This window comes from Montipora capricornis, chromosome 1 (assembly GCF_036669925.1).
Source record: "Montipora capricornis isolate CH-2021 chromosome 1, ASM3666992v2, whole genome shotgun sequence".
Classification (NCBI taxonomy): Eukaryota; Metazoa; Cnidaria; class Anthozoa; order Scleractinia; family Acroporidae; genus Montipora; species Montipora capricornis.
The window spans coordinates 28,257,171-28,282,170 of NC_090883.1; the positions used below are offsets into that span (position 1 = coordinate 28,257,171).

Consider the following 25,000-nt stretch of genomic DNA (forward strand, 5'->3'; position numbering starts at 1 on the left):
ATAAACAGGTGTCTTATGTATTCAACTCTGCACAGTCTTCTCGTAAAAAAAACAATTTAAAATTTGACTAATTCTTGTCAGTCAAGAATTATTTGAAAGAAAGCTTGTGGTCCATTTTTTGCTTCATTATTGAAAGAAATGGTTCTTCAGTCAAGGGATTGATCAACATTGTTCCAGATAAGAGTCTGGTCTCGGTTCAACAATCCCGACAAAGAAGGCTTTCCGTCCCGACAGATAAAACATAACCATTCAGTTAAATATTACAACAAAATTAAAAAACCAAAGACGTGAGTTTCTTGGCTAAGTATAAAAAGTACGTTGTTTAACTCTAAAAGCGACGAAGTATTAACATTCCTCATAATTTCATTGTTAACAAAAAGATTTACACAGTGGTCACGTGCGCGTTTGTGGTTGCCTAGCACGTGATTAATTTCTTCCTTCTGAAAAAACATCGTGCCCTTCCACAGGAATTTTAGTGTTTTACAATCGATTGTCATTAATCTTCGCTGAGAAGTCGAAATTCAGAGTTTTATATAAAAACTATGTTATTTTTTCTTCATCTGTCTTTTGGCTTGCCTTTTACTGTTACCGTGTAGCATGAAAATTTTGCGGGATTTTGTGGGTTGACGATTTTTTGAGGTTTTCGGGAACAAATTTTTGCGGCACGAATTCGGAATGAAATTTCCGCTGGGAAATAATTTTTGCGGTGTTCTTTTCAAGCAGCAAGGCTATTTTCAACTTCCATTACTTTTTGGTAAACAAGAGGCTACGGGTAGCCTACACTTTGTTCGAAGGATTTTTAGCCGACTTCCTTTAAGTTCACAGTATTTCAGTGGGTTTTTTTATGTTACAATATCTTGGTAAATATCCAGTTTCAATTCCGTAGTCCGAAGTCCACAGTCCACATTCCGTGACCCAAATGATAGGGTTAAGTGCGATCGTGGATATTTTTTACGGTTAAAACTGTTCTTAACGGCATTGATTCCAAGAAAAACCAGAAAACAGATGCTTTGCAAGTCTCTACAGTGATATTTATAAAGATCTAATACTTTGTCTTAACAATACTGGAAGACTTATAAAATTACGATATCTGTTAAGGAGTCCACAGGCGCCCCAGAGTCGGAAGGTAAACAATTATAAGGATTTGTATGGGAATCTCGATAACAGACTGAAAAAGATATTTACCCGCAAAAGTTCTCAATAAAAAAGCCGTACTTTATTGTCATGGTGAATTTCTTGCTTTTTGTGTGGTTTTTTGCCTGATTGAATGCGATTTAAGCGACTTCTCAAATTCCCGAGTCGTCACTCTTCCCTAAATAAAGGAAAGGCCGGCAACTCATTTGTAACTTATCTCAGATCTCGCCGAAAAAATTCACACTTCTCCGGCATCAGTCACGCTCAAACTCCGGCGATGGCTACACGGATAAATTTACTTCCCCTTGACCAAGTTTCAAGGTCCAGCGAGTATCCATTGCTGAGAAACAGCTAGCCTGCTTGCAGGCGGTAGTTGTTGTGTCGCCACGAAACACTATCAGACGCCATATTGGAAGAGCGTGGGATAGGTCTGGGCTCCGTGACAAAACGACGGGGTGGGTCGCTCGCTTTGTCGACCCTCACTCAACCCGGCCCAGACCTAGCCGCGCGAATCCAAGATGGCGACCTCATTACGAATTCCGGTTTTTCGACCATCCAACCGCCCGCGTGCAGGCTAAGAAACAGCGAAAAATATTCAAATTTTCAAACTCCTTCGAGGCTCGCTAACAATCAATTTTGACACGGCTGGTCAACGGTTCACTGAGCCTCCATACGGTGAGCGCAAACCTACGCAAGTTTACCCATAGTTGGGCAGAGCAAAACAAATCCCAGACTCGTCCCCAAATACCCGCCTGGGGTCATGTTCGAGTTTCTAAATCGGCGAACGATATTAAAAGTTCCACACTGAAACCTTAAACACAGCTCCCATCGCTTTGGTTGCCCCACCGCATGTTATAAATCCGGATTTTCATCGAACTCCGTAAGTACTGAAGCTGTTTGGATGGAGTTTGAAACGCAGTCGAAGGTATTTACTAGTGTATGAAACACAATCCTGTTTTTCATCCGTCAACAACTCAACTGCAGAAGAAATTCATATGAAAAGGTCGCTGCACCTTTTCAGCCTGTTGGACACATTTTTCTGTTGAGAGTCCAGGGAAAATGCCATCGTTGAAATCATCTGTGCTTTGTTTTTGCGCTTCCAGTTGCGTTGAAATGTTCAAAGTTATTTCTCACACCGGTGCATCAAGCGAATATCAATCGAAAACCAACAATTATTACTCGGAATACCTGAAAGGTATCTGAGTTACAATCTCGCTTGTCTGTTTTTTGGACAGTAGAAATTACGATGCGGTAATTTCTTTGGCTCAAAGCAATTCACTTAACAAAACTATACTTTTTCCAACAACAACAACAAAACAGCCGTGGTGTCGAGTGTCATCGGACGAGGGGATTTTTGCACGCGCGAGGCTTCAAACAGCTTCAGTACTTACGGAGTTCGATGAAAATCCGGATTTATAACATATGGTGGGGCAACCAAAGCGATGGGAGCTGTGTTTAAGGTTTCAGTGTGGAACTTTTAATATCGTTCGCCGATTTAGAAACTCGAACATGACCCCAGGCGGGTATTTGGGGACGAGTCTGGGATTTGTTTTGCTCTGCCCAACTATGGGTACACTTGCGTAGGTTTGCGCTCACCGTATGGAGGCTCAGTGAACCGTTGACCAGCCGTGTCAAAATTGATTGTTAGCGAGCCTCGAAGGAGTTTGAAAATTTGAATATTTTTCGCTGTTTCTCAGCAATGGATACTCGCTGGACCTTGAAACTTGGTCAAGGGGAAGTAAATTTATCCGTGTAGCCATCGCCGGAGTTTGAGCGTGACTGATGCCGGAGAAGTGTGAATTTTTTCGGCGAGATCTGAGGTAAGTTAGAAATGAGTTGCCAGCCTTTCCTTTATTTAGGGAAGAGTAAAGACTCGGGAATTTGAGAAGTCGCTTAAATCGCATTCAATCAGGCAAAAAACCACACAAAAAGCAAGAAATTCACCATGACAATAAAGTACGGCTTTTTTATTGAGAACTTTTGCGGGTAAATATCTTTTTCAGTCTGTTATCGAGATTCCCATACAAATCCTTATAATTGTTTACCTTCCGACTCTGGGCCGCCTGTGCAGAGTCATACGATAACACAAAAACTCGTGTCCGGTCACGAATACAATTCTTTAATACATATTTCCCCATTAATATGTCTCGTAGTCTTCTGTGGTTTAGTGGTCATCGCGATTGCCTCTGAACGAGGAGATACCGAGAAGAGAGAGAAGTCTTACGCATGCAGCCAGACCGCGACCCGAAAAAAAAAAAAAATAAATAAACACTCCATGAGCGTACACTAGGTTGCCCGTTGTACGTGTTACACAAAAAACTTAGGCACTGAGTTGGGTGGTATTGAACTGCAGCATTCCAGTTAAATTTTTCAAGTGGGGAGTCATTAAGACCATTTGAGGGATCACCCAGATGTCGTGCCAGCAGAGGCCCTTTGGCTCACACGTTTAATTATTTTGTAATGTCCTATCCTGTTTTGAGATCTTTAAGTTTTTTAAGCTTTGGTAATAAACTCAGTTTAAAGATAACAAAACGCGCTCTTGAGTAAAACTCACTTGTTTCTTCTTTAAATAGTCTGCAAAAAAACTAAATGCAAATTGCTTTGACGGACGTTTTCCTGTATGTTATGCGTTTATTGCACACACTAAGGAAGGACTGAAGATGTTGTTTCCACTTCATAATTCCTCTTCTTTTAATCTGATGCCAGGTCAAAAAATTATTTGGCTTTACAGTTGCACCAAAAAGTACCGTAAAAGCCGGGAGTTAACAGTAAAAGACAAGCCAAAAGACAGATGAAGAAAGAAAATAAAATAGTTTTTACATAACTCTGAATCGAATTGTCATCGAAAGATTAATGACAATCGATCGTAAAAGTACTAAAATTTCTACAGTCTCTTACTTCTATGAATCAAGGGGAAGGTCATGATGTTCTGTCAAAAGTTCTGAGAAAATCGATCATGTGCTAGGCAACTATAAAGGTGCACGTAATAATAATTATGGCATTTATATAGCGCCATATACACTAGCTGCTCTATGGCGCTTCACAATTCTACAGTTAAAAAATATTTTATACAAAATTATAAATAATATTTCTTAAAAAGAAAAGTCTTTAATTTACATTTAAAAGGAGTGATCGATCCGCTGTTTCTTATGTCAAGGGGTAGGGCGTTCCAGAGCTTTGGTGCTGCAACTGAAAATGCCCTGTCACCATAGGTCCTTTGATTGGACCTAGGAATCGTCAGAAGACCCTGATCAACCGACCTTAGATTGCGACTAGGTTTATAATTCTTCAAAAGACTGTTAATATAGGCAGGAGCTAAATTATTGAGTGATTTATAAACTAATAATAAAATTTTAAAAATGATACGACTTTCCACTGGCAGCCAGTGCAGTTCCCTGAGGATTGGTGTGGCACGTGCATACCTCGGTTTGCACGAAACGAGGCGAGCAGCACAATTTTGGACTGCTTGTAGCCGCTGAATCGGATATTTTGGAAGGCCGTACAAAAGTGCAACTGAATGAACTACGGGAAAGAATGTTAGAGCTTGTTTACAAGGAGGTGGGGTAGCCCGCCTGTCGATATGAACTCGTATTTTTTCAGTCTTGCATTTACATGACAGGTGAGGTAACCCGCCAAGGCGGGTTGTCCGGTCTGTCAGACCGTGTAACCCGCCCATCTGGGGTCGCGTTTTGTCATTTAAACGCTTGAAGGTAAGGTAACCCGCCAATCCGGGATCGGTTCGTGTCACGATATACTGCCTTTGGGAGAGGCGTTGCAGCATTAAAAAGTGATAGTAAGAAGCCACATTACTGAAATGTGGAAGCAAGAGTAGCTAGTGAGAGTAACAAAGCATTAACCGCCAAAATGCGTCCTTCACCCGCCATTTGCCTGTTTACGTTCCTAGCGACCACGCAGTAGCCTCGAGAAAGGTCACCCAGGACCCCGGGGGAGGGGGGGGGGGGGTAAGATTGCATGTAAACTCAAGCCTTTTTCGAAGCCACCTAGGCGGGTTACCCTACCTACCGGAGTTAACCCACCTCCATGTTGTAAACAGGCCCTTAATCCTTCGCCGTTTTCGGAGTAAAACAACGTACTTTTTAGCCAAGAAACTTCAGTCTTTGTGTTTTTAATTTTGTCTGACTGAATATTAATTATTTTACATTTTATCTGTCGGGTTAGGAAGCCTTCTTTGTCGGGTTCCTGGGAAACGTATCTATTTTGACTTCAGGGTGAACTATTTACACAATCATGAGGTTGCGCGACCAATCAAAACTGAGTTTGTACATGTAACTGAAAATCTAAACATCTGTGAGATACAAAAACAGACTTGCGAATTATCGTAAGTCATAATGCTGAAAAGCACAAAAGCAAAGGAAATGGTTACTAAATATAAAGTTTTTCTGAATGCTTTTGGGTAGTAAAAGCGCTACATTGTTGAACAATCTTCGTTTTAAAGGAGCTATGTCACGCAAAATAATTTAAAATTGATGACACTCAAAAATTCCCAAAAGCATGAGTTGGCTTCCCAAATAAACTTCACTTTACAGTATAATGACAAAACAGACCTTCTTCTGAGGTTGTCAGAAAGAAAAACTTCCTGTCATCTTTATAAAAAATCCTCGCGTATCACATTTCAACCCACGTATGCAAATTTGTTAAGCTCGAATATTACACAACATGATGAATCCATGATGAATGAAAGGCCGGAAATCTCACAAAACCTTTTCCAGCGAAAAATGTATTGAAACAAACAACATATTTGCTATTAGAGACAAAAAAGCCTTCCTATTTCATTGCGTGGGTGAGAACAAGAAACCCAATCGTGTCAAATTACCATATGCAACAAAATAAAATTTCAGGATCAAACCCTACCCAGAAGAACCGTATCCTTGAATAATGAAGCACAAAATAGAAAAAGGCTTCCTTTCAAATAATTCTTGGCTGTCACATTTCCAATAATTTTTTTACTTGAAGTTGTGCAGAGTTGAGCACAAAATAAATATAAGAAGAATTAGTGAAATTTCCAATTGTTACCTGAAGACTGTGCAGAGTTGAGTGCAAATAAATATAAACGGCCTGACAATCCACTTAATGTGATCGATTCCTTCTCTGTCTTTGTTAAATCCATAAGTTACCAAAGAATTTTCGATTTGGTTTCAGTGTTGTACATAACATCACACTTGGTAAAATATTAGAAATACAGCTCACTTTGATTTCGGCTCGACAGGCGATAGATTGTTGTCAAAGTCCATTACTCGTCGCTTTTAAGATTCCAGAGAGTGACAGGTAAAGCTTTTCCCGACACGGAAAAAAAGAAAACAGATAAATTTCACCCATTTTCCGACTGGTTTGCCATACTGGCAACCCAGTAAAGAATTATTCAGTCCAAAACCGGAGTCGAAAACTATAAAAATGCTTAAAATTGCTCTCAAAATGTCTTGTCAAACGAATACGAGGTGCGGAATCAAAATATAACGAGAACCCTACCCTAGTGGAAAAATGTTTGTCAAGGAGTGCCACGTGACCAGCCGCAACAGGGCTCTCTTTCCTCAACGACAAGGGAGGCAGAGAGGAGAGACCCTGGAAACGAGGTTGATCTTCAAGCGCCAACGGCCAAACTGCGTTTTGGCTTCCATCAATCAAACTTCTGATGCCAACCACAGATGACGAAATCAATTGATGGGTGAAAACCCACCAATCAGCATCTTTGGTTCCCAAGGTACATTCGTATATTCGAACTCGACGCCGATGGAATCTTTACGAATCTTTTGACTGAAGAATTTCTAAAAAGATATCATAATGGTTTTCGAACTGTGAACTAAACAAAAACTCCAATTCACTCTTTGGAGGCGGAGTCGATCTTCCCGGTTCGGAAATTTGATTGATGAATTCTCACACCTCAGGCCTTCCTTTATGGGCTTTAATACCGGTATATTGTTGCATAGCAGCCATGCTGGCCAGCTCCAGGAACAATAAAATAATAATATACCCCAAGCCTAGAGTTTGGTGGTACAGGAAAACCTCAGAACTCAAAATGGTTGCCTGTGATAAAGGCATATTAGCACTCGGATTCCTCACATGTACCCATACAATTAAAACTGCGTACAAGCTAACCACTACAACACTGAGTCTGCACATTTACTTTTAAAATGCATCTACTAATGAAAATACATCAGACTACACATAGTCTAATCTACGGTCTTCAGCACACCTTTCACATAACATGTAAACCCAGACTTAAAATCCAACTAATGATTAGTTTTTGTCAGTTTTACTGTAACCTACTGTATCATTATTAATACTATCCAAAGCAACATCTTGCAAACTACTAAAAACAGAAACCAACAAGGTAAATCAAAATCTCTGTTTTCTGTAAGGTCTACCACAGTGATTGATGGCAAAGAAAAACAAACACTCATTGAGATATGATTTGACATGTTTTTTTTTCTCAGAAGTACATCATCAATAAGTAGGATAGGGTACACCAATCAAAAGTGATCTCAAACACTTTACGGTGTGACAAATCTATATTTTGGAACCTTCTGGATGAGAACATTCTGTTGTAAGTAATGATGTTGAGTCAGTTTCCAGAACATTCTAGATTACATGAACTTGAAGACTGCTAAGTCATGCTTACTAGTGAAAGTCATGGAAAATTTGAGAATGATGTGATGTATGTCTATATTTAGTTATGATGTCTATATTTGGTAACACAAGTGTAAGATGTATTTTAGCTATATTTAGAACACTTAGTATATATTGAAGCAGTTGTTGTTGTCAGTTAGTTGTGCGTAGAGATTTGTTACTGGAGTAGTTGTTACAAGATCCAGGGATCAAGAAGTCTTAAGGAGGAATAAATAGTCAAGACGTGAAATTAGTGTGGAGACCTTTTGTGAAGTGTCTAGTCCGTGACATGGATCCTAAGGGAAAAGAGAGACATGTTGCGAGCCATATACATTAGTGTATGACACATTTCTTAATTTCAATGCAAACTGCATGCAAAAAGAATGGAAACCTCATACCACGAACAAGGTTGATTATCTGGACGAGAAGGGCATCACTTTGTTTGGTCCAACTGTATTCCTGCTCATATAATGTGCGTAAAATGTCAACCTCCTTGAGCCGAATTCGCCTCTCTTTATCCCAGATGTTCTTGATGGCAGCAGCCCATACCTTAGGATCGTCTGAGTCAATCACAAATGACGAGCCAAATGGTACTTTGCTTAGGGATTCCCCAAATCCAGAGTTTTTGCTGACAAGAACTGGCAGACCAGCTGACAAGGCCTCAAGACCAGTCAACCCAAAACCATCAGTTCTAGAAGGCATGACTACTAGATCTACCTCACAAAATAATTCCCTTAAGCTTTCTCTGCACTTGACGTAGCCTCTAACCCTCAGGCAATTAGCTGGTAGATCGCACTCCAAGAACGATTTTGCTATCTCCTGATATTTTCCATCAGGCGCTCCAACAAAGATAAGATGAGTGTCAGCAAGTGAAGCAACAGCCTTTCCTGCAATGTCAAATCCCTTTAACTGAAAATCTTCTGCATCATCGCGGCCAAACACCAAAACACTGCAATGTTTTCTTTCGTTAGGGTCTTGATCAACACTCAGAAATTCTTCAAAAATACCAGGAGTAAAGTCAAAAATTGTCTGATGTTTTTTGCAAGCTCGAAGATATCTATGGAAAGACTCGGCTAGCTTGGGTCCAATTGCTACCACAAAGTCAGCTTCTTCACAAAGCTTGACTTCAATATAGTGCTTTTCTTGACCCTTGGAAATTGGATCTGGGTAGGATTTAAACATTCCCAGCTCCTCTGGGTCTGTATGCACCACTTGCACCCATTTGCATTTGCAAAAATCTCTTATCACCTGTGCCTGACGACCAAGTTTCGCTCCATGACCAATGACCACCTCGATTTGCAGATCATCTGGTAGAAAGCATAGTAACTCCAGATCTTCAAAACCAATAAACTTTTTTGCTTCAACAATGTTTATGTTGTGGCTGAGGGCTTCTTTCTTGTCCCCTTCACTGCATTGTGGCACAAGGAAAGTGATTTCCACTTCAGAGAATTTTGCCAACTGAACTGCTAACTTTCTGTTTATGGTGGAAAGTCCGCCCTTACTCGATCCCCATTCAGAAGCCAAAATAGTGACTTTAACTTTACCAGATCCATCAGCTTGGTTGTGCCCTTGATATTCTTGTGAAACAGAAGCCATAATCTGCAGTGCACGACACCTGCAACTGAAAGACATATAGGGATACTGTTGTGACAAAACTTGCCTAATCTTGGGACACTATACTATAAAGTGTGACAAATCTTCCCAGGAAAGGCACGTAAAACTTCTGGTTAAGACAGAGAAAAGAAAGTATTCTGAGAGACACAAGAGAGGCCACAGGGGTCCTTACAGAATCTTTGGTCATTAATTTTATGATTGACATATGACTGTCAAAGACTGGAGGCAGCATGGCCAAGTGTTTAGGGCGACAGACTTTTAATCTGGAGGCCCCAGTTTCAGTCTTGCCTCTGACCACTATCTGGAGTTTTTCTCAGTAGTCCTTGATTCAACTCCTTCCCTGCATTTGTAAATAGCTAACTGGTGTGTCTTAAATAGCCAGTTGGGATTCTTAACATTGTTATTTTCATTTTTATCATTTGTTTCATTGGTCCTGAAAAGCTTCTCACGGGAAGTAGTCAATTATGTAAACACGCACGCAATCACTTACTCCGCACTCATGTCACTAATTTTATTTATCCAATATTTAAATATAATGTACATGTATGTATTCTGTATTGCCAGAACACTTGTGGGAAGTTATACGCAAGATGATGTAGAAATCTGGATCATGATCAGAAGCCTCAACAAAATGGTCATGTGCACCTTAACTGATAATTATTAATGAAGGGTTGATAGAGTGCCTTATGCAGAATGAAGGTCACAGCAAAAGGAAAGGTGCTTACAAAGCAGGATTGTAAAAGGCACCAAAAATCACACATATTTACTAATATTAACTTTATTTCTACTGTAAATACATTTTAAATTAGAGACTATCAGTGAGATTGGAATACAAGTAGCACTGACGTTTTTTTTCGCACATTGAGCAAGTGCACTCTGGAGAATTCCATCCTTAGAGTGGTAACCATTCTAAAGTTCCCTAGTAACAATACTGGAAGCTACAGTAATCACTAAACAAAAATAATTATGTAATTTTAAAAGTGTAAAAGTGCCAATTGCAATTTATCTGCTGAAATTTGGTTTGTGTCCAGAACCTTTAAAAGCATATCAAAGTCAAATATGCACAAAATAATTCATAAATTAATAATTCCTAAATCAAGCTGCTGAATAGCCAATTATTGTTACAGTGGCCAATGTCATATGTTCTTAGGAAAAACCAACATTTTGATAAACAGGCTAGTAGACAGTGCTCTCATATGAACTTGAGTATCAACATGTTTTTTCAACGGATTTTATATTGAGGCCAGATCTTGGAACAGACCAATTATTAACCTGGCTGATCCACTGATGGTCAAGTAAATCATAAGGCAATGGTATTTCTTAGTTCTAGACAAAGTTCAGTTCTCAACTTACTTGGGGGACCAGCTGCAGTATTTATTTTTAATTTATAACTTGCATTTAGTTAGTTATAAGTCTGATTTTGTAGCACAAATAAATGTTGTTGTTTGGACCTTCGTCAGCACAAAATGCAGACTGCAGACCGGGTACAATAATTATGCAGACCAGAGACAAAATGCAGACTGCATATTTGGAAATGAACTTATTTGAGAAACCATTGGGTGTTTGATGGAATCGCAGGTGGCCCAGACTCCTAATTTGAATGCTCAGTTAATGTAACGATTTGTGGGGTTTATGTGGGAAACATGAAATGCCCAAAAAAATAATTGGCTTATCCTAGTTTACAGAGGAGAAAAAAAAAAACCGTTGGAAAAACACCTACACATCAAAACTCTTAAATGGTCGTGCAAAGTAGGTTGCAGGATAAACCAAAGTACCTGGTGGTATATCGCCGACAGCCACCTTGTATTGAACCTCTGCTTATCCTAGTTTTATACAGCGAAGAAAATAAAATAAATAAACCTACTTTTACTGCAACTTGTGTCCTTGTGTTGATTTGAGGCGTTTTGAAATTTGCTCCTATCCTTCATTAAAAGAGAACAAGGCTGAAGACCTGTAACCTCTGAAGCCAGTGATCACTCCAAGATCTAGGACGGTTTAAGCCGAAAAATCAGCTTGATTTGGCCTTTTGTCCACTCTCACGTGAAGCTTGATAACAAACGATATAGCATAAGGGCCTAGAGTCTGACAAAAATCGCCACATGCCGAGAACAAGCCAGTTTTCATGAAGAACCCACCACCTTCTCTAGTAATAAATAATTTTCAACCATCCCCGTGGGAAAAAATTGTCACTAAGCCGGGCTGCCAAAACAGAGCTTCCAACGGTCATGTCATTCATGTATGAATCAAAAAGGGCTTTTTGAACTGGAGAAAGTGGCAGGTTCTCCGTTAAAACTGGCTTGTTCTCTAAGAATGTGGAGATTATTGTTGGACTCTGGGCCTGTACTGTATGTTATATCGTTTGTTATCGATCTTCTTGTGAGAGTGGACAAAAGGCCAAATCAAGCTCATTCTTCGGCTTAAATCGTCCTTGATCATGGAGTCATCGATGGTTTCAGAAGTTCTGTGTCTCCAGCATTGTTCTCTTTTAATGAAGGATAGGAGCAAATTTCAAAACCAGACCAGAACACCTCAAATCGACACAAGGACACAAGATGAAGCAAAGGTAAGTTTACTTTTTTTTATTTTTTTCGCTGTAAAAAACTATGAAAAGCAGAGGTTTCAATAGAAGGCGGCTGCTGGTGATAGACCGCCGGGTACTTTAGTCCATACCGCCACGTACTTCACTACGGCAGGTCTAGAGCAATCATTGCGGGTCGTTGTTTTACGTTTTGGAAAGTAACCAAAACCCTCAATTTGGCTAACCCTAGGCCTAGGGTTAGCCAAATTGAGGGTTTGGGTTGTTTTCACAAAGGCAAAACAATGACCTGCAATGAGAGACCTGTGGAATGTGACCTATGTTCTAGACCTGCCATTCGCACAACCATTTGAAAGTTTTGCTGTGTAGGTGTTTTTCCACCATTTTCTATCATGAAAATAAAATCACTTTACTTGCTTAACTGAAGTCTGAATTATGGAGTTTTCTTCTCAAAAAAAAAAATTTTCAATTTACATGACATTCTGCCTATAATGTATTTAAGTACTGATAAGGCAGCAATTTCTTTCAAAAATGACTATCATTGTAGTGTTTTATTGCCTAATTTCCATTGCCTTTTAGAGGGAAACACCTTTAGGAAAATGCTGGAAGTGGCATTTCCAAACTTGCAGTGGTTGAACATGCCCCCAAACCCCCCTTGAGGCTCATACCTTCGGCGCTCGGGATTCCACATCCGTCTACTTGGGTTGTCCACATTATGCTCACAATTTTCACAATTATGCTAATTCTTTATGCTCAAAAATTTTCCCCCGGATCACTTATTTTTTACATAAAAATAAAAGTCCCAAACTCCCAGTCGCCCCAAGTGGCCACGTCCGTTTCCAGTGGTGAAGTCTAGGGCTGTCGATTATCACGTAAACTTCACCACAGGAAAACGAAATCCTAATAGGCCACTTCGAAAAATACCATAATACTCTTTGTTTGTCCACCCACATTTTGCATAAGCATCGTTTCCAGTTTGTCTTGTGACTTACAATGGTCCCAAGAGAAAACAAAAACAACACTTATGCAAAAGTTGGAGGGACAAGCAAAAGGTATTATGGTATTATCCCAAGTGGCCTATTTCGAGATTGTACCTAATTCCGATGTATTTATTTATTTATTTTCGAGATTTTGACATATTTCCGGGAATTTGTCTTACTATTATGCTGGCGTGATGCTCATGCCTCACTATTATGCTCAAAATGGCTTAACTGCAGAATACCCCGCCACTCGAACTATATTCCACGTAGCCGGCTATGGGGTACGCGGTACCCAGAAATAGGAATGCACAATACTTTAGAATACCCCGCCACTTGGACTAAATTCCAAGTGAACTAAATTTCAAAATGGTGCTGCAATGTTATATGTGCTGGCTACGCGGTACTCGGTACGCCGTGACATTCCTCGCTCTTAAAGCGTCAAAGCCTAAGAAATTCGACAGACAAGAGATTGTGGAACTGTGGACTCGGAAGAGCGTTATATAAACAAATGAATTCAAAATGGCGCAGCAATGTTGTGTGTGCTGGCTACGCGGTACGCTGTAAGCTGTGATAATTAATAAAGACACAGTATTGTGCATTCCTCGTTCTTTAAGCATCAAAGTCTAAGTAATTCGACAGACAAGAGACTGTGGAACTGTGGACTCGGAAGAGCGCGCGTCACCAGTATTGACAACGTGAAAACATGACAACAGAGATCTTGTGAAGAATATAGCACTCGTTTCCTGATTAACCCTAGGCGTTCGTTTCAGAAATTAGCCCTAAGAGCTCTTTACAAATTTAATATTTCATTTCACGGTTCGCTTAAACTACGCTTTTTAACACGATCGTGTGATGAACATAGCACTCATTTACTGATTAAGCCTAGTAAGCACTCGTTTCAGTGATTAGGCTTAAGCACTCTTTTAAAATTTTAGCTTTCATTTCACGGTTCGGTTAACTAGACTTTTTACCAAGACCTTGAGAAGAATATAGCAGTCGTTTACTGATTAAGCCTAAGCACTCTTTTAAAATTTTAGCTTTCATTTTACGGTTTGGTTAACTAGACTTTTTACCGAGACCTTGAGAAGAATATAGCACTCGTTTACTGATTAAGCCTAAGCACTCATTTCAGTGATTAGGCCTAAGCACTCGTTTACAATTTTAGCTTTCATTTCTTTCTTCCTTGATCATGGAGTGATCACTGGCTTCAGAGGTTCCGAGTCTCCAGCCTTGTTGTCTTTTAATGAAGGATAGTGACTTTCTGCCTATAATGTATTTTACCACTAATAAGCCAGCAATTTCTCTCAAAAAAGACTATCATTGCAGTCTTTTATTGCCTAATTTCCATTGCCTTTTAGAGAGAAAAACCTTTTGGAAAACGCTGCAAATGGCTTTTCCAAACTTGTTGCGGGAGAATATGCCCGCAGACCCCCCTTGAGGCTCATGCCTTCGGCGCTTGGGATTCCACAGCTGTTTACACCTACTGAAAAACTTACTGAAAACACTGGATAAGCAGATTTTTTCGGCATTTCATGTTTGCCATGTAAACCCTACAAATCGTTTTATTAAAATTACTTATTATCTCAGCAGCGTGAAATTTGAATATTCGGAAAGAGCGTTCCCATGTCAAACCCAACTCAAGGGAGGGGGCTGGTATTACATTTTGCTGGAGGTCACTGGATACTCAGGGAGGGGCGGTCAAGACAGGGAATGTCTAGGATGATTCATGACTGGTGAAATATCGCTTTCATTATGCATGGATTTTGAAGGCATAACTGGACACTTTCTATTAGTAAAGACTACTTTTCCCGAGGGCTCCACGGTTGGGATTAATTTTGAGAATTTTAGGGTACAAAAAAATCTTGCTTGTAAGTGTAATTATACAATACAAAGACTTGGCTGTTTTCGTATATTATTATAAAAGGTTTGTTTAGTAGTCTGTTTTGCGCTGAACTCATGGCGACGGGAAAGTGTTTAAGGTGAGATGTTCGAATTTCATCCCGGTGCTGGGGACCGGGATGAATCATGGTCAGTCATCCCGTGTTGAAGACATTTCATTCAGCGAGCATGAAAAGATTTGCAACGAAATGACCAAATACCAAGAGGAAGCTCAACCAAAGACGACTTCCGTCCCTGAGATGAAACATGTTTATGGCACCTTTTCCGAAGAAAATTTGAGTTTCTGTAAAAGTCAGCGAAACCTCTATGAATTCCGCACGTTTATGTTAAATAAAATTTGCTTGTAGTCTAGAACTTTGGAGTTCGCATAATATCAAAAGGCCGTTTTACTTTTTGCTAATGGGCAAAAACAAGAGATGGTTATTTCCTCACTCCCTTGCCCAAAATGAGTTTTGGTCACGTTTCAAGTGATTTCAGTTTGTGCGCGCTTCGATAATTGCTTTGATTCGTTATCAAAAACACAGTGGCTTATTGCTGTTTGCCTTTGGTTATAAAAGTAAAACCGCTTTTCAGATGTTTTTGATGGGCTTAAGAACGATTCTCTTTTTTGTTTCATTTAGTAAACGAAAAAAAAAAAAAAATTGCTATTCTACTAAAAGCAATCGCTTTGTTTAAGGTTACCCTTGAGTGAATACAAAATGATTAATCATAACTCAAAAAACGCACGAGTCCAACAATAGACGTCGAAATTTAAGAAAAAGTCTTCTGGCGATCGTGGCTCTTTAACTCATTTCACTCACTTCGCACAAACAAAGCAGCAATATTCTTAGATATTGATCAATTCGCATACATACGATGCGACGTTCTCAAGATCTCTCAAGATTACGAAGGCTAATAGCTGTCAAACAAAAGTTAAAATACTACCCTTGGTTATAAAAATCAACCCGCTTTTCAACTACTTTTCATAGACTGTTTTCTATTTCATTTGATGAAGACAACAAGAGAGCGATCGACATTACATTAAAAGCAGTCGCTTCTTTTGTTATCCATGAATGAACACAAAACACAAATGATGATAACTAGAAAAACGTCCGATACTCGCTAAGTAATGTCGAAATTTAAAGTAAAGTCCGTCGGCGGTGGGAATTTGGTAACTCATTTTCAACACAATCGAGCACAGAGTTGCGCACCGGCACAGATACAGCTCTCTCTTAACCACAACTCTTGCCCACTAAAATGAAACCATCGATACTGAGCTTCATTGTTTTGAGGCGTTTTGCTGCGCGCTGTTATCAACTGATCCAAAAAAGCGTATGAAAGTATTCAGCATTTCCAGGTTTCTTGCTTGGGGTTAATAACAATAATAATAAACCTTATTACATACTTCCAAAAAGGGCTATTTGGTATGTACTTAGAAATAAAAACGCTTAAGACATGTTACGTCACAGAATATTTACGCTCATGCATGTCAGCATTGAAAACCCTTAAAAAGATTTAAAAGATTCTCAAAAAAAAAAGTTTGCAGTTTGGTTTTGTTTTTTGCTCTCGTCCTCGCGCCGAGTATCACGGTTCGTGAACGTTTTTAACAGCGAATCATCCTTATCGTGTTCATAAATTCTTAACCAACTAGTTCCGCTGATGCACAAAACATATTGAGAGACCAAGCATACTGAAGCGCATTTTCTCCCAAAACCCTTTTTCCAAAACCATTTTCCCCCAAAACCCTTCTCCCCTAGTGCCCCTAATTTGACACTCCGACAACTTTGCGACGATTTAAAACTTATCTTCGCAGAGTCTCGGAACAATTCCTTCAGCGCAATAAACAACAAAAAGCCTTTGTTTGGACTTGTGAAGGGTAATTTGATCCACTAAAATAGGCCATTTCTTGAAACGCTGAGCATTCAAATTATGAGTTCGGGCCGCTTATGAAGGAATAAATCGTTCGACTGCAGGATGTAAATGAGTTGTCACAATTAAGTTAATATAATACATTACATAGCTCAGATGTACATAACTTAACCACGTTAACGTAAGACTTGAGCATCGTTATCGTTTATGAGAGGTTAAACACAAGTACAAATTTAGAAACCCCTCAAATGATGTCGCAATCGCCAGATAATAAGAAGTAACAGTTGTCAGCAGTTTATATGCGTTCGACCGGAGATGAGATAAGGCATTCTTGCATGTGATTTGTGCATTTTTCCTTAAATTGAAGTCACTTTTCCTAAAAAGAGAAATAAAGTTAATGATGATTCCTACCTAAATAAGTCAATCTGCCACAAACTCCGCCGCTCTGCTATCAAGTAAGCACAACTTCGAAACTTTTTCCCCCGGACACTGGTTCAAGAGACGGAAGTGGGTTTGCAACGACTTCTGGGAGAATGGCGACGACAATCCCCGCCCCTCCCCGCTCGAGGGGTTATATCCCTGTGTGAGGTTGCATTGTGTTGTTGTGTTGCTTGAGTCTATGTACCTGCACTGGACCATGTTTTAGTGACTTTCAAGTTCTGTTAGTTCATCCTAGCTCCAGTTTTGCAAGCTTCTGCATAATTTCTGCACGATTTTGTTGTGGAGGCGTTCTCATAAATTTGAGTTGAAGACACACCTTTGAAACTCGCCCGATATGTCTAGTGTTGGGGTTTGCCTAAAATCCGGAATCCGGAATCCGGGGTAAGAGCTTGAATCAAAGCAAATGTTTACTCGATTGAAACTCGCTCTAAAAGCGTCTTGAAATAAATAAGTCTTTAAATGAGCCTCAAATGAGTCCACCGATGTCATTTCACGCACTGTATCAGGTAAAACATTTCAATGTTTGGGGGCGGCCATACAGAAAGCTCGATCTCCCAACGTTTTCTTGGCACGCACTCTTGGATGTTCCAGTAAAGGCCTCTATCCTTGTTAGATCTGAGCGAGTAGTTAGATTTAGATTTCATAGTAATACGACCGCTAATATATGTTGGTGCCATACCATACATCGCCTTACAAGTAATGACTTGCTTATTTCGAGCGAACTCGAACTCCATTAACTACCTTCATCCATTCCTTCCGGTTTCCCATAATGCTCTTCAGTTCAGCAATGCTCAAACCAGTGTCATTTCGCAGCTGTTCTACATATGTTGTTGCTGGTCTTGCTCTCTTTCTTGCGCCATGCTTTGGTTCCCAGAGTAGTAGTTCACTTAACACCTCATCCTTTCTTCTCCAACAGTGTCCTATAAAGCGCAGTCTCCTGATCTTCAGTGTATCTGTAATCTTAGGATGGTTGCCGTACAGTTGTTCTGAAGTGCACAGGCAGCCAGTGTAGTTGGAAAAGCACCGGTGAAATATGATCAAAGCGTGAGGTATTACAAATAAGGCGCGCGGCGGTATTTTGAACACCCAACTCTGAAAGTTGAATTTGTGGCAAACCATATAACAAACTGTTACAATAATCTATTCTACTCGTGACCAATGCATGTACTAATAATTTCGTAGATTCAACTGATAAAGATTTCCTTATCCCCTAATATTATGTAAATAAAAATAAGAAGATCATTAATTGTTGTCCTTCAGTAGCATATTGAGGTTAATGATTCCAAGTTCGAGTGAGGCTTAACACTACTATTGATCTCTGATGGAATAATTGGGTATGAAAACTTCACAGTAGTGTTAGGCCTTATTCGAACTTGGAATCATTAACCTCAATATGCTACTGAAGGACAACAATTAATGATTATTTAAATTAGGCTTGGGCCGAGCCGAATTTGTCCTTGTGAATAAGATCACACATACCCACGGCCTGCTCCCGTTCTGGCCTTGTAGCTCAGGTCGTGGGTTCAAATCGCACCCTGGTCAGAGTTTTTCGCTGTCCTTGTGTGGGCCCAATTCCAGTAGTACCATATCCTCACTGCATACTCATTACCTCATCGCATAAGATTAAGTTATGGGAAGAGTCCGCTCCTGCCCTCGCCACCACGACAACAACTCGTAAATTGGCAAACAACACGGATACCAAACGTTTCCAACATGACTCCCCTTTAATTCTCTCCATTACTCAAATTCCTCTTAATAACCATAATTCTAAACGGAACTAAGCAATCTCTCCCACACTGGCAAATGATTATGAATTTCTCCGGCTCTGAAAAACGTAGGATTAAAGAAACGTAACTGCTCGATGTTAGCCAGGTCCGTTGAAGCAACGACTATACTCGGCGAAGGAAGGGGGGCCAACGAAAGGGGAGGTCCCCTGCTTTATACTACACACGGGGATATCACCGGAAGGAGGAGTAAGAGCACTAACTTTGGAATAAAATGAAACAGGACCCTATAAAGAAAACGGAGAAATTTGATAAATGAAAAAACGCGGAAATAAACCAAAAGCAGGGGAACCACCCCTTCGTTGACCCCGAGCTCCGAACTAGGTCCGAAATTGAGACACAGAGCAGCCCCCCCCCCCCTCCCCCTTAAGGTCAACGAAGAAAGTGAGTAAAATAGGGTGAAAAAGAAAACGTTAAACAAACTAATGCGAGAACAAAAATTTATTGTAAACTGAGGCATAAGAGACTATTGTCCAACACGACCGCGACCAAACTGTCGCCCCGCTGGTGGGGCACGGCACGCCCGAGCGATATGTCCCCATCTTAAGCACCTGAAGCACTGAAACTGGGCACGGCCAGGGTAGGGGGCTGGCCTGCGCATTGCAGAACCAGGACGAACAGACATGGGAGGTGGAGGTACCTTTCCGACTCCCTTCAAAATTCCTTCCACAAAATCCGACCTGGTCTTTACCTCATCCAAAGCAGCAGCGTACTCATCGGCTTTATGGTGGTTCTCGTTTCTGGCCAAACACAACAACGGCTGTAAGAGCTCAACCGCCTCATACTTGTCAAACATCGCTGCTGGTCGATTTATATAACGACGAAGCGCAGCCAAGGCTGACTCAGAACTGTCTAGAGTCCTAAGGCGTTCCAAGGAAATGACCTTTTCCTCTAATACTCTAATGCGATCGGCAGCGTATCATGAAAAAGAAAACACACTTGAGGCTATTGTCTTCACCAGTGACATGCCCCAACGTTCTCCAAAAATAATTAACCTAAAAAGTCACTAGCTGGTGGCATACCAAACATTCCCCACCGAAGGAGAGCATAATAAAACAAACAGTGCAAGAAAACAATAACATCCTGCGTCATAATATTGCCGTAACCGCGTAATATTGCCGCGGCAAAGCATAACACTGAAAAAAGCGCAACCATACAAATAAAGCTATACATAGACCGCGCAAAACTGTCTCAACTGGCGGAAATCCTTAAGTTATAAGTACACTGATTGCAACGTCTACCGAGGATATGCCTTCGCCAGTAAAACCTAGCGGTATACCAAACAAACAAACGCTCCATAAAACTCTTTACTGGTGGAATACCGATTTGAACCGAACGCAATACTGCCCTCACCAGTGGAAATCCATAAATCATGTGCAACTTGTAAGATCTATGCCACGAGCTGCCTTCGCCAGTTTAGAAAATCTAGCGTTGTGCCAAATTACGAATGGTATCCTTCACTGGTGGAATACCAAATTAGAACAAACGCAAAACTGACTTCACCAGTGGAAACCCATAATATTTAAGCACACACATGTCATAAATACCATCGCCAAAAACTAGCGGGCTGCTCCACACTAAATTGTAACGCCGGAGACATGGCACAAACAAGGCTTTTCTTACTCTGTCCGGAACTAGACCCATCCCACATTAATCATGCCAGAAACTAAGGATTTCCTTAAATACTAAAATAAACAGATACCAAGGCGAAACCCAATATACCGAGGGAAAAATTTGGAACTAGGGAAAACGAGGCGCAGTAAGCAGGTAGACAACAACGCACGAGGCGGTAACCTTCTTTGTGAAAAAGTTCAACAAAGCGTGGACAACAAACGGACACGTGCTGACAGAATGTTTGAATCGCGCACCAAAACAACACCGAAATCCGTATAAAAATTACGCGACCGAAAACAAAACGCTAACCGGGCTAAGCAGAAAACATCTCCCACAAACGTAGCAAGACTAACTCCTATAGAAAGCGAAGCAGAAACAAGAATAAAGTTACCCCTACTGGGGCGGCAGGCGCAGCGGCAGGCTCAGCTATGGGTTCCAACTCTTGAGGAAGATTTTGTGCCGGCTCTGCGACTTGTTGCGCTCTAGTCCTGTTCCGGGACTCCCTCTTACCCCGCCCTGAAAATGGGCCTGGAACCCAGGCGGGAAAAGAGAGAGTCCTGTATTACTTGCAGGCGCATGCTCGGAATGACGCCATTTTTTCCCCCAAAAGTGGGGGAAAAAACCATATTTGGAAAAAGATTCCTTATTTGGGCATAGTTTATTCCGAGTGCTTTTACACTGGATACATGGGGATAATGTGAAAGGAAATTATAACGCCAAGTTTCTGGAGGCAATTGATTTCGCGTTTACGAAATGCCACATTACCTTTGTGCCTAAGGCGGAACAACTGCAAGCTATTCATGCAGTCGTTACCGGTAATGATAGTTTTGTTAAACCTGCAACAGGATTTGGCAAGTCTGTTTGCTACATAGTTGTTCCTTTAATATGTTTGCGATTTTCTTCGATCCGAGTCCGATGTAAATTGTAAATCAGTCCTTCTTATCGTGAGTCCTAATCGTGGAAGATCAGATGGATGACATGGAATTTCTTGCCTGAAACCCAACTGAACTGCTGCATGATGTTGGTGCAGAAAAATATCAAATTTTGATTTAATTGCCCTCGCGAGACTCCTTGAAATTTACAAATATACTGTAGGTTGTGGATGTGAATCGCTCAACGAAGACTAATAAATCTCCTGCTGGAACTCTTGTTTATTGTTCATTACTTCTGTCGATCTAGTTATGTGATAATTGCACAGTTCCAGTGAACATATATTTGATTTGCCCAGTAATTATTGAAACTGTGGTTGTTTCAGGAGTTTACGCCTACCAATTGTTTTTCAAAATCGAGGACAAATTGTTTGGATACCCAACATAAAACAGTCAGGTAAAAAATGTCGTAAATACTCTCAGTTTTATCAGGAATAATACACAAACACCAGTGACAAACAGAGTTTTTTTTTTGAGTAATTAGAGTAGAGTAATTTACTCAGACTATTAATTTTTCCTTAGAATAATTTTTCAAAGCACTCGTCGCATTAAATCTTTCTTTCCTTACAAGGACAGACTTAGGGTCGTGGCCAAATGGCTAAAGTCTTATGTAGAGCTGCCTGTTGAGATTGCAATATAATTTTAAATCAGAAAAACTAAAAGACGATTGCATGACAGAAAAACTGAGCATTATATTATATATGCACAGCCAAACGTCGATTATTCGGACGTTAATTGTCACATTTTTTTTTTCTGATCAAAATTTGTTCGTGAATATTAATTAATAAGGATGAAATAATGCTACTTGAAAGCGTGTGTCACCTTGCTTTTATTGTTGCTACTTAAAAGCACTTTCCTTCTGAAACTCATTGTTAGAGGTAAAGTACTGCAGATAATATGAATTCTGACTCCGAGCTGTTTTGTCGCTTAGTGAAATCCTATGCTATATTTACTAGTTCAACCTTTGCATCTATTTATTTGCGATCTTCTCTCAGTCGTTACATTTATTCGGCAATAATTTTCCAACATCACTGCGATCGGGGTTTTTTCTCCTCGTTTGGTCACGACGAGGCATAATTTAGATGTTCTCTTTCCTGACACTGCGAATCACGCAGTAATTTTCATACACTCTTTTTTGTCGGAGTTTCAAGGTTCCCTTTATTTACATATCTAGCCTGGCATCTAATGCAATATGATTTGCTCATTCCGAGCATGCGCCTGCAAGTAATACAGGATTCTCTCTTTTCCCGCCTGGGCTCCAGGCCCATTTTCACGGCCGGGTAAGAGGGAGTCCCGGAACAGGACTAGTTGCTCTCCAGCAGGAGCCGGAGGGTCAGGAAGAGCATTAAGTTGATCCGCCATGGAAACGGCGGGCTGGTGGTATTTGACCAAGCGGAAGGTAATCGCAAAAGACGACTGTCTTTGTGGAGTACAGGACGAAAAGACCACGCTCTCAGCGGAGAGACCAAATTTAAACTCGAAATGGCGCAAGACATTACTGACGCTATAGCACGGGCGGAAACGGGGGAATGTGATGGAATAACGGCGTGTTTTGCAGTGAGCTGATTAATTATGCAGTGAGAATACTAGGGTTGATCTCTGATGGAATAATTGGGTATGAAAACTTCACAGTAGTGTTAGGCCTCACTCGAACTTGGAATCATTAAAAAAAGTAAGAAGCACTACATATTTTATTGATGTTTGTAACCATACTGAGCTGCTGATCAAACCAACAGCCAACGTTCTAGGATTCTTGACCACCATGATCTCCCATAGCAAGAAGTACACCACACAGTTTATCCAACTTCTGTCTAGTGCCGATCAGTAGATATTCAGTCTTATCGTCATAAAGCTTGAGCCGGTCCAACAACATCCATTGACGAAGATCCTCTGTGCACCATGTACCACTGCATTGCAGTAACTGCCTTGTCGTGACTTGCATGTGAATCAGGTTTAAACGATAAGTACAGCTGTGTATCGTCTGCGTAACAATGAACATCATGCAGATGACAACTGATGATCTCAAAACCTTTGAAGCGTAGATATCAAACAAGATAGGGCCCAAACAGGAACCCTGTGGAACACCCTACTGCAAGGGGAAGCTATCAGAGGGATTCCCATTGATTGTAGCGCGTTGGCTCCTATGGTATAGGTACGATGCGAACCACTCCCAAAACCTTCTCAGAAACCCGAAATCAAGATTGAATACTTTTTAGCAGACTACCGTGGTCGACAGTATCAAAGACTGAACTCAGATCGAGGAGAGCTAGTAGAATCACATGACCTTTATTCATGTTCATCAAAATATCGTTCTTTACTCTCAAAAGAGCCGTTTAAGTGCTGATATTTTTCACGTAGGCTGACTGTAGACCAGGGTAGAGTCCATTGGAAGAAGTGCGCAAAAACAGCTGATCAGAAGCTGAACGTTTCGTTAGTTTAAAAATGTATGGTAAATTACTAACGGGGCGGAAATTCTTATACAAAAGATCCAGTCCAAACCGTTTTAATAGAGGGTTCTCTACTGCTTCTTTCCATGCAGGCATCAGGAAAGGTCGCATTCTTAAGAGATAGATTGATCATTTGCTTGATAACGAGCAGCAATACATCAATACACTCAGTGAACCAATGTGGTCGGCATTGGATCAAGTGCACAACTCTTCTATGAAGATCTTTGTACAAGCGCCCTAACATCCTCATCAGTAAAGGGTTTGAACTCATGAAATGATTCTCTAACTGATCAGGCAAAGTCATGTTTACCGGGATAACAGCAAGCGGCCTGTGAGGCCGCGTCGTCGAGTTCTTTGCGCATGACGGTGATCTTTTCCACAAAGAAAGTGCCCATAGAATTTGCATGCTGAAATTTGTCATCATGTGGCAGAAGACAATTGCCAATATTATGCTTCAATAATCTCCTGGTGGCTCCAAAGAGGTTTTCCCTGGTCAGAACTGTTGCCTGCTATAAAGTCCTTATAAAATGCAATCCGTGCGCCTTTGAGCAAATAAGTCACATGGTTCCTGGACGCCTTATAGTGACCAAAGTTAGCCTGAGATTGTTTTTTCCGCCATCTTTTCTCAGCTGTACGTTTTGCCTTTTTAAACCACGGTAGACGCGGTTTAACTGTCACAACCCTGGTTTTCATAGGGGCGTGGCGATTCAGAGTATCCGGTAGCGGAGCATTATAGCAGCTAACCAAGTTCTCAAGAGCGCTCGGTGGATCTAGGCACAATTTCGAGTTTCTCAGATCACACCGCAATTTATCAATGTCAACAGCCTTGAGATTTCTGGAAGTATGCTCCTTAATAGAAACTGCAGGCTTGAGCAGCTTTGCAGAAATGTTTCTGGCATGCGCATGGTGATGACATTTTAGAAACAAAAAATGGGGGTCACCGAGTTCGTTTTTGAGATATGAGCATCTAAAGCAAAAATATGGGGTGTTTTTGCAAGGCTTCCTGTTGCCACGGTAACATTTTACGTCATAAAAATGCCCAGACCTTTTTACTAATCGTCTCTAATGGAAAAATGATACTTAGGAATGTTAATGTAATTGTGAGAAGAAAAAGTTAAAAGGTTGCTGTTCGCGTCTCAAGAAAGCGCGT

The 25,000-nt window shown here is 40.6% G+C and overlaps 1 protein-coding gene across 1 annotated transcript in view; it reads right to left on the reverse strand.

Moving 5' to 3' along the window:
- Window positions 1-25,000, reverse strand: part of LOC138013954 (uncharacterized) — a 56,507-nt gene that overhangs the window by 8,343 nt on the left and 23,164 nt on the right. The window contains exons 6-8 of the mRNA XM_068860988.1: window positions 19,412-19,759; window positions 17,047-17,124; window positions 8,157-9,379 (exon numbers count right to left, since the gene is read on the reverse strand). Coding sequence (XP_068717089.1) covers window positions 8,157-9,379; window positions 17,047-17,124; window positions 19,412-19,759 — 1,649 coding nt within the window. The remainder of the gene's footprint in view (window positions 1-8,156; window positions 9,380-17,046; window positions 17,125-19,411; window positions 19,760-25,000) is intronic.